The 11,547-nt window shown below is 33.5% G+C and overlaps 1 protein-coding gene across 2 annotated transcripts in view; it reads left to right on the forward strand.

Moving 5' to 3' along the window:
• The window catches only part of Ptp52F (Protein tyrosine phosphatase 52F), a 220,511-nt gene extending 209,886 nt beyond the window's left edge, over positions 1–10,625 (forward strand). For both annotated transcript variants that reach the window (XM_081737647.1, XM_081737646.1), the window contains exons 20-23: positions 1–149; positions 1,940–2,075; positions 3,697–3,763; positions 6,629–10,625. In XM_081737647.1, coding sequence (XP_081593773.1) covers positions 1–149; positions 1,940–2,075; positions 3,697–3,763; positions 6,629–6,729 — 453 coding nt within the window. In that variant the 3' untranslated portion in view covers positions 6,730–10,625. The remainder of the gene's footprint in view (positions 150–1,939; positions 2,076–3,696; positions 3,764–6,628) is intronic.
• The last annotated feature ends 922 nt before the right edge of the window (positions 10,626–11,547 follow it).

Consider the following 11,547-nt stretch of genomic DNA (forward strand, 5'->3'; position numbering starts at 1 on the left):
GATAACATACAGAAAACAGTAACTCATTTCCATTTCCGTGAATGGTCCGACTTTGGTTGTCCAGTGACCACGGACTTAATGATCCAGTTTTGTCAGCTGATGAGGTATCAGGTGGCCATGACAGATAATCTCATTTTGGTTCATTGCAGGTAAGGAACATTTACTACCTTCTATGTACTATCTTTAGCCAAGACAAATGCTACATTCAAGAAGTTCTCCTGTATCGTATTGTAGGAACAAAAGTGACTCAATGTAAGATCACGTATCTTTGGCGTGAAGGCTCCCTGGTCCTAATGTGATGTAAGCTTGTGGCGCAGAATATAGTTTCCATTTTTCTTCGGAACTATTTTGTTCTCCTATCTTCATTCTTCATTGTTTATAATCATTCATCTTATCATCTGTTTTGTTTTAGCATCGATAACATATCTATCGTGTTCTGAGACTATTTGTTGAGTAGTAAAATATGGAACTAGTATCTTAAAAGTTTATTCCTAACTTTGACATTTCCCGTTCCGCTTCAATTTAATTACATTTTTCGAGTGCAAATTTTTGTGTACTCTTTGGCCCGATAACGATACCTTTCCGCGTTCGAAAGATATTCGGAATTATATTAATCCCTTCGAAGGTTTTTCAACCTCTCTTACATTAAAACGGCGCCGCTTTTGATTCATGTTCATTACATTTTTTAAAATTTTTATTTATTTATTTTTTCTCTTACGAAAGATACTTTGGATCATACTTTTTAATGGGAAGTCCGAAGTGAGAGGATTGAATTCATTCCAAGCACTCGGGATTACAGAAAACAGTTAAAAATATATACATTATATATCAAAACAGAATGAATCTTAGAAGATATATTGTGAAGTTTAAAAGAAATTGGGAAAGGGGCTAGGAGGGTAAATGTATTACTTTATTCTAAACTGATTTAAACTCCCGGCAGAAGGGATGATTGGAAAGCCTCAAAGAAAATATACGATATATTACGTCAAAATCGAACATTTTAAACTAAAATTATTATGGAACATATTTTTTTAAATAAAGGAGATGATTTTAACCCTGAGGATATGTTACCAATGCCATAAAGAAAATATACATTGTTTTATCGAATTGATATTTTTTATAGCTTGTTTTGGAAAATTGCCGTGCATGTGCGTGTGTGAACTTGTTTTGTGGATTGGATTTTACCCCCCTTCCATTTTTACCCCCTTATATTTGATGGATTGCAACCTCAAATAATAGAATTATTTCTGGAAGTAGAAGAAAGGCATATACCAACGTTCATGAACATCAGTTAAGTTTTAAGACAGTTATCGTGCAACAGACGGACGGACGGATGGACACACACACACACACACACAAATATATATATATACATACACACACACCAATCGAGTCGAATAGTAGAAGCTTCGCTAACGCTCGCTTCAATAAATGTACACTCATGTCCAAAATTATTGTCGCCTGTCTATAAATATGTTGTTGTAGGAATATAAGTTGATAACGAATTTGATAACGTTTATTTCTTATAACGTTAGTATGTCTATAATCGGCAAAGACATGTATGTGGACAAATTCATGGCAAAAGAGCAGTAAATAAGAACAATAAAACGAAAATAAAACTTTGTGGTCCATTTCGCAAAATTTTATTTTATTCATTCTAATTTTCCTATTTATAATTCTTTTCCTATGAAATTTACCACAAATATACATTTCCCGATTGTACACATAGTATCAGTATTAAATGTACCCTGCAAAATCATTATCAAATTATATTCTTACAAGAAAACAGTTATAGATATGCGACAATCATTTTGGACATGAGTATACATCTAAAACATTAATAAAATATACATTCAAAAAAAGTTTTAGAAGTTGTAGACGTTTGATTGATCATGTGTGTTCTCTGAATCGAATAATAATCTATTTGTTTATTTTTCAGTGCGGGTGTTGGTCGTACGGGAACGTTCATAGCGATTGATATTCTGCTGCAGCACATAAAGGAAAATAAGAAAGTCGATATATTTGGAACTGTTCTCAATTTAAGATCTCAACGAACGAATATGGTGCAGACGGAGGTAAATAGCCATTTATTACTAAAATGTTGAAATGTTATTTTTTAAATGTTATTTATTTTTTCTTATAGAAAATTGTGTTTATGTTCGACAGCTATATTTTTGTTGTAAATATATATAACTTCGTAAAATTGGAGTATTAATATTATTTATCATCGCTCTTATTTTCAGTTCAATAGATATCTTTGGTAACACTAACTGTAACTTTTTAAAACATATTAATTTACAATAACGTTTCAATTGTATACAGTCTCAAATATCTCAAAGAAAAAGCATAGGACATTTCATAAGATGAATAAGCAAAAGAAACCAAATCAAAAACTAAATATACAGGGTGGTGCAAAATTCCGTTTACTACGCTTGGGCGAAGAATCTACACATGAAAACAAATAAACAAAAAAAAAGCTTATTTGACATTTTGTTAAATTCGGCATTATTTTCGAGTTACAAGCTATCGTAAATGGCGACAAAACGACGTGTGACACTTCATTGCGGATAAACAAAACGTATAACAGCAAGCGGTCGCAAACAGCTTAGAGAAAGTAAGGCTTGAATGATACAATAATGTCAGAAGCAGGATGGTAAGGACGCGGCACAAGGAATTTCTCAAAGGGGGAAAGGGTACTGATGTGCACAGACTGTCATGCAGAAAATGGATGCAGATGAAATTCCTTGCGTCGTGTCCCTACCACCCTGCTTCTGACATTGTGTCATTCAGGCATTACTTTCTCTAAACTGTTTGCAACTGCTTGCTGTTGCACCTTTCCTTTGTCCGCAATGAGGTGCCACATGTTGTTTTGCCGCCATTTGCAACAGCTTGTAACTCAGGTATGATGCCAAATTTAACAAAATGTCACATAAACTTTTTTTTTTTGTTTGTTTGTTTGTTTTCATGTGTAAATTCTTCCACCCGTTGTAAACGGAATTTTGCACCACCTTATGTAAGTAGTAGTAGTAGTAATAATAATAAAGTTTAATTGATAGACTTGTGTTAACGTGTTTTGACAACAAGTGAGGCTATACATTACGAAACATACAGTTTAAAGTGGGGTCTAAACAATTGTAGTGTGGGAAATCAAACTCCTTATCTCGTGCACCAGAGGCACGTGCTAACCACTACACCAACGAAGAGCTAAATATAAGATTTAGAAATTGCTATGTTGATTAATACATGCCGAATCAGTTACAAGTTTCAATTACATTGCACCTTCCACATTATGTTAGCTATATGTACTTATATATATAGATATATATATATGCGGAGCTAAGGGGGGCAATACCCCCCCTTGACGCTCAGGTATACACTGCATAAAATGGGCTTTAATCCTGCTTTATTTTATACTGGATAAAGCGGCAAACTATGGTTTAGCCCCTCCCTTGATCATATCCTGGATCCGACACTAATAAATATATATATAATTTCTCGCTATATATGTAATAATATAGATAGAGTAGAACAATTTATTACAACCCATTTGTTTCAAAATCGATTCATAAAAAGCTATTTTTTTTATTCATTACTTGAACTAATTACGTATAGTATAAAATTTTATGATATATTTTAATTATGTATATATTTACTTATATTTGATAGAGAACTTTTAATTGTGTACTGTCTTTTCAGAGTCAATATCAATATATATACAAATGCGTGAAAGATGCGTTAGAAGATCCGTCATTTCTGAAGCCAGGTTAGTATTAGTATTAGTAAAATTATTCCTGCGTCTTCCTTCTCAAATATGACATTTTGTTCTTGTTTCTAGTTCAAAGTATTATTATGACATCTTTTAGTTTGAGTCAATATTAAAACCGTGTTTTATTAATTTTTAATTTTTTGGGGGCCGCGGTGGCTCAGTGTTAGAGCGTTCACCTCTTGTGCTTGGTGTCCCGGGTTCGATCCCAGCCTAACCGGCATAACCATGGGACGTAAAATTCAAAGATTTCATTTTTTTTTAATTTTTTAATTTGTTTATTTTCTGAAAAGATTTGAGTCATACGACTTTCTTTTATTCGTTTCTTTGTTATTTTGCTCGCTTATTAAATTACTCTCAGGCAGTCGCTGTTACCATAGAACAATTGGTTCTGTCACGTGAATAACTTTCCTTTGCTCACGTTTGTTTCTCTGATTTTTATCTGCTTGCAACACTTATCAAACGTGATAGAACGTGTTTAGTGCCTGATTCTCTGCATCATTGTTGATTTCTTATAACTTTGAATTTCCTTCTTCTATTCTCTGTGCTTTAGCAAGCACAAGTGGTGTAGAGAACGGACGCCATTGTCAATTCTACATTTTTGTAATAATCGTGTAATACAAGTATATATAGAATACCTTAGAAATCTAATGTAACTTCACACACATACCTAATATTAACCCTCATATGTACTTACAACTTTGATTTGTAAAATCCTTTGTTTGTTTAACATGTGAAATCCAGCGTTTTCTTAAGTAACGAAGATACGATTAAAGTGTTCTACATAAGTGATAATTACATTTGTGTATTTGCGGTTGTTCACATTATCCCTGTTGTTCTTGTGGGAGACCCGGGTTCGATTCCCGGCGAGAGCTCATGTGGTTCGGATTCCACGTTAATCAGTAGGTCCACGTCTCATATAGCCTCGCTGCTGAAAGGGACGCTAAACTAAAATCAACTCCCTGTTGTTCTTATGAGTGTATCGCACTGTGATATAAGATACGTTTCATTAAGCTTAAGTGTCGAATAAGCAGGGCTTGCAAGTACCTGCCAGTCAAAAAATCTACTAGCCAGACCATATTGCAGTCACAGTAAACAAAAATCACTTTGTGACACAGCAAACATATCGATACATTTCTTATTTTGTTTATTGGCATGTCTTGTACAAAATTTAAAAAAGTGTGATATCTGCCATTTATTTTTGAATTCACGTTTTTGATTGATCGGACTTGACTCGCCAAATGTAAAGAAGTACTCGCCACTGGCGAGCAGGCGAGTGGATTTTTCAAACCCTACGAATGAAGGAAGAATTTCAATACTGTATTAGTTCAGGATGACGATAAACCTCAAGAACCGGGAAAGATCAGTCGGTAATGGCTTCAGTTGGTCATCTTAAGTTCTTTGAGTGGTGGAGTTTAGTCGTAATAGAAAAGTATACTCACAATGCTTTGCATGGTCGAAACCAGAATAAGTAAAAATAATAACGCTATTGATTTATTGTACTATTAATACTTAAATTCCCTGACTTTTCCAGGTTCTTCAGATCCTCCAGGTACCCGGTAACCCTGTTTTTAAAATTACCTAAAACTCCATTATAAGCACACAAAATATATTGACATTTGCAGCCTGTCCGCCTTCATCTGAAAATTGATATTGATTATGCTGAACTTGAACATGCCTCGGTGCTCATTATCTAGACAAGGGTCGTATTAAATACAAATAACGTTGTAATTACTCCACAAGTACTTATTTCATATAATTTAGTAACTAAGCGAGATGAACAGAGTATAGATACTACAGAGAGTTGTAATTAACTTTTAGAACAGTGCAATATTCAACAAGCTTTACTGCCAATCCACATGAATCATACTAACATTAATTGGTCGTAACTATATTTAGATTTAAGCATTATTATTTATTTAACTCCAAGTTAGTTGGATAAACAAAAAATAAATAAATAAATAAATGTAAACAATTAGAACTTCTAATTAAGTACCATTTTAACCTATATCAGGGAGCAAGCCAAAGGCTTGGAGGAACAACTAGTAATAATAAAATGGAGATCTCTGAACTCAAGAAATGACGAGGGTCAGTCAAAACGTTAGTTGCACTGCTTAAGAAAATAAAACAGGATAGAAATTTTACAATAACTTTATTTGTATTCACAATCTATTTTTCAACGTAATTACCTCCATTATTTAAGCATTTGTCGAGGCGTAGCACAAGTTTTTTTTCTATGGCGTCTGCAAAGAAATCCCGTGCAATGCCCGATAACCATTCCTGGACTGCAGATTTCACCTCGTCATCCGAGAAATACCCAGTTCATTTGCGATTTCGTCTATTGTTATGCGTCTGTTTGCAATAATGCATTCATTTACGCGAGCAGCGATTTCCGGATTTGTCGGAGTTGGTCTTCCCTCGCACTCAGTATCGTCAATATCTGTATCTGTCTCTGTTCGTCCGTTCTCAAACATGTTGCACCACTTAGCGATAGCTTGACGTGACATTGCATTTTCACCATACACTTCATGCAAATGCCGATAAATTCAGTAAAGTTACACCTTTTCGCCCTCAAAAACGAATCACTGGACGCATTTCCAATTTGAACGACACTTGCAGCTGTCGAGACATGTTTACGACTAATTATCAGAACACCTCCACTTGCCTCGTGAAAGCCGCTACATCACACGATACAGCTACATATTTGCAGTGTTGCCACACGGTTTCATCAAAATAGCCTTTGCCCCAAAATATCTACGAAGGACTGCAACTAATTTTCTGACTGACCCACCTAACTTTATCAGATAAGAAATATATTTTTTGAGATCCTATTTATACATATTACATTTTTTTTTTTCTATTTAGGAAAATCTTCGAACAGCTCTTTGGAACCAATCTATGCCAATGTAAATACAAATTATATAACTTCCAACTACGAAAAGATCTCATCCGAAAGCCAGATGTAACAAAGGCTGCCTCTACAGCTGGAAGAAGATCAAACACTTAGAGCCATCTTTGAAGTTTATTGACTAAAGAAACAAATCTCAATTATCAGGGTACATAGCGTAGTCTAACCTATTTTAAGTGTCATTGATGCTGTACATATTTTAAAGGATATTTTCGTATATCAAGTAAAAGGAAAGAATTTTCTTAATTCAATTCTTTGCATGTTGTTCCAAATAACAGGACAGCGTTAGTCATTTTTTTCCTTCACGTTTGAAAGGAATTGAAGGCAAATGTGAGGTTACTTGGTTTGACACATTCCTGTCAGGAACATTATTCGGTAGTAATCTCAGAACTTCAGTATTTTAGTTGTGCATAAAAAGCACAGGCATGGAATAAATGGAGGGACTATCAACTGAATTTTACAGATAGTGACATGTCTATGATGTTTACAAGGTCTCGTGCTCTTCAGTTTTTTTTTTTTTTTTTTTTACAAAGTTAGTTAGTTATTTGGATAGTAAATAGTGCAGATGTGAATTATGCGCGTTTGATGTGCTATTAACAGATACTTGGATAACTGAATTGTATAGGAATTACTTAATTGTTAAAAGAAGCAACTGCTTAATGTATAAAATCAAACAAATGCTCAGTATGTAGGAAATAATGGTTGAAACTTACCTCTTTTTAGAATATTTGTATTAATTCTGGTTTTTAAAGAAAATATTTCCGTCCCTGGATATTTCATAAATAATATAGTAAGTGAAAATTCTGCAACATTAACTAATTAAATGTGTTACTAATTTTGAATTTAGATGGTGTATCAGATAAAATTACTCGTCTTTAAAACACTGTATAAATAATTTGGTACATATTATATCACATCATAAGTTCAGAATTAGAAGTTCTAGTTGAGTGCTTTTATTTGGAACCATATAATAGTTGCTATTTTTCTATTGTTAAAAGAATAGTTGTTGAGAAGAAACATACCTATATTTCTTATATAACATTTCTGTTACCATCCGTATGTTTGTGTGGTACAAAAGAGTACTATATTTGCATCTTCAATAATTTTGACTTCTTGTAATGCCATTCGTTCTCATCATGGAGGATCTCCTTTCAGTATCTCAACCTAGAATTTTCTTTTCAGCAAAAACGACTGCTTTACGAAAACGATATTATCAGACGAAATACAGTGTAAATAATTATGGTCAGAAGTAGACGGAATGTAATGCAAGATCAGAATATTTAAAACTTTTTTTCTCTCTACGAGATATACTTGAAACAAAAAGTATAAAATAATTGTACAGAGGCAATCTCGGAGCCAAGGCGTGACTTGAGATTTAAATGAAAATAGAAATTGATATTGTTAACATACGTAGCTACGTTGTATATGAGAGAAGTTTTCAAGTTCTCTACCGTTCCCTAATAAAAACAAAATTGTCAATTTGTAAAAGCCGACTGCAACTTACTTTTCTGTGATTAACATTCTTTACAAAAATTCAAGATTTAAACTCGCAATTTATAACTTCTGGAACAAGAACGTTTACCATTATTTCAAACTAAACAAACATATTTGACTAAATATCACGATTGAGCTATTGATTTTCCACATTCTTCGATCCTACGTGTAATCCAAATTAATTATTCCTCTTCCATTCTATGAATCGCAAAGTTATTTTTCTAGACATAGTAGAGAGATTCCGTGCGATGTGGCGCTAAATAAGTAAGCGTCCATTCTGACACTATATTATGAACTAGGTGCAAAGACTATCAAGGAAGTTGCTATAAACATATAAAAAATACACCAGTAATTTGAGATTTTCTGACAAATTTCAAGTATTTATGTAGTGGATGACAGTAATCAAATTGATGACGTGAGAGGGAAGATACCGATGCCGAAAATTTATGCTGTAATAAATGGAAACATTTCCAGCTTCTGCATGCACTCAAACTGATGATATTAGCAACTTCGTGGGAAAGGAAGCATTTCAGAGCGAATGGATTTATGTTATAGGGCATGATCCACTCTTTCTCTCGCTGTTGATGGTAGAACATTGACAACGAAGGCAAGAGTAGAAGATGCTGAACAGCTTGACAGATGGGAGAGCTAGCGAGGACTAGAGACAATCTTCAATAACAGACTATATGAGGCAATAGTTAATTGTCGGGTTATTTAAGAACTAAATAAATAAATATGTAAGCATCTTGTGTGGTCTAGTCTAAGAAGCATATGTTCTAAATACTGTATGTAATGTTTTGGACATGTATGTTAGCGTAAAAAATATAATATGCATTTTGCTAAAGAGAAAAGAAATTGGACGTAGCTGAAAAAAGAAAACAAGTAAAAACGTGATTAGTTCAATAAAGTATATTAGGACTAAGCCACAAACTTAGCCATTCATGAAGAACGGGCGCTGCTTTATTTACATATAACGGAAAATGATTCGCTGTCAGTTTGGTGTCTGGATTTTAGTTACTTAATTGCCCTAAAGTGGGACTTCCTATGGTTCTCTCAAAAGATTGATTGACCAAAGAGGGAGGTAACAACACTGCTTTTCTATTTGCGTAGTTTTTCTTTCACGTGTATATTTAAAAAAGAAATAATAATAATAACGTACTTGTAGATAATAGACATGAAAATTATCCAGCCACACTGGAAAAGTAATTCCAGAGGTTGTGGTTGCAAGATTGTATTACTATTTCCATTTACTTTTGACCGTGATTATAGAAATGTATGCTCAGTTTCTCTTGAAATCACCTTCAATCTTCCTTTCTATCTGAGATTAAATTTGTAATGCGTAACCACACACAGAATGCTTAGTGACCATATCATAGAAACACTTTCAATGTAATATATGTAACGTTTCCTCAAATACAGGGACTTATGGATACCCGCTTCCGTCCGTAGGTATTTTCATTGATATATTTTGTCACTGCGTTAACCAGAAACATGTATTTTGTAATTGCATCGCGAGTGTAACTAAATGCTAGGAGTTGCACCATTTGTAATATAGAGGCCAGTATTAAAAGATATTTTCCTCTTCACCGAGAATGTGATATTTAATAAATGTTAGAAGAAAGGGAAAATGTACTTAAACGAAGTCCTCACTTTATAATAGATCTTAATTTTATTACTCTAAGAAATTACTATTGTGTATTATAGTTCATTCAGTGTTATTTGTATTGTCTTTCGTACAAACTTTGTATATTTTTAAGTGCCTTGGTGTACATAGTTTTTATACATAAGTGTATTCTTAATGTGATCTCAGTCTTTCAAGATTAAAAATATATATATGTATACTTCCAAATTAATTACTACGTCATCTATAAAACGAGCTTTAATACTGAAAATGTGCAATATTCTAAAGATTTGATTACTCCTTCTTTTGATTATAAATTCGTGATATCGAAAGAAAGGGACCAATTAAAGCGTGATACTATCTTGTCTGTTTGTAGATCTTGTCATAAACCCTTGTAAGTTATTGTTTGTTGTACAAAAGTACTGATCCTGTCAAAGATGGGAGAAATATGTAATATATAATGTAATAAATAAATAAATAAATAAATAATGTTTCGATAAGGTTTCTAATTTACTATTCCCTGATCAGAATGCAGTGCTGATTTTGGCTGGGGGCGCTAGTGTTGAGTTGTCCTGATGAAATATTAACAAAGATCATGCTACATCAATACTTACAAAGTGAAGGGATCAGGAATAATCCGACTGTATTTACCACAAGCTCACACTGTGGGATGTTCGATTCAACAGGCAAACTTGTGTTCTTTCGAACCACGCTAGGTCAGGGGTAGAGGGCGCACCTCTAGTAGGAAGGGCTAAGTGAGCTTGGTAGGATGATAGACATAATCGTATCTGTAGAGTCTCTCCATTCCTTCCAGCAGTTTTTTTTTTTTTTTTTTTTTTCCATTCACCATTCATACTTCAGCATACAGAGTGTAACTCGAATACATACTACAAAGATGTAATGTGACTCTAGAGATAAACACTATCCAGCCACCCACTCTGATAACACTAAAGGCATTTGAGCGCACATTCTATGCTACACACAAAAGTAATTTTCTTCCTACGTAATATTTATCAACAACTGATTAAAAGTCGTAAGAGTTAAACAGGAAAAGTTAAGTTCCATTTATTTATTTATTTATTTACTTTTAATAGTTTGAGTTCCAAATTTACCTATCAAACATTTTTGCAATAATAGTTTAGCCAGAGTAATGAAACGAAGATAGATCACATTTAAGTTACACAAATTGAAATCACATTAATATCAACGTTTTAGAGAATAACTAGCATATATTACCACTTCGCTGGGTTGAAATAAATAATTTAAATGCACATCTTTGTATGTCATGTATTTTATTGCCATTAATTTTTTATTGTTTATTGTAGCAATCGTGTTTACACAGTTTTTGTTAATGTTTGGGAACATTATAATCACTGATTACCCTGATGAAACACTCTCTATATTCCTAACGGAAATTCAAATCGTTCCCACAATGCAACAAAAGTGATTCTGCGACACTACTGGCTAGAGTTGTAACTAACTGCATCGTCTACAACTAGCATTAGCTAAGTGATCATTTGCTAATTTTATCAGGCTCACGCGCTCTAGAATGATTTGATTCGTTCTTGCTTGCTTTTAGTAGTTCGTGGTACCCAACTTCCTTGAGTGGTGGCGCCACAGTTTCAGCGGAAAGAGCAGCTGAAACGTCTTATACTACATAATTATTCTATGATTATGATGTAGTCAGTCGTTTGTAGAATTCTTATGTTTATCTATTTCGTTTCGAAAAACTTTTTCAATTCTATGTTTATAACGTATGAT

Source organism: Thermobia domestica, chromosome 14 (genome assembly GCF_964235325.1).
Source record: "Thermobia domestica chromosome 14, izTheDome1.hap1.1, whole genome shotgun sequence".
Taxonomy (NCBI): Eukaryota; Metazoa; Arthropoda; class Insecta; order Zygentoma; family Lepismatidae; genus Thermobia; species Thermobia domestica.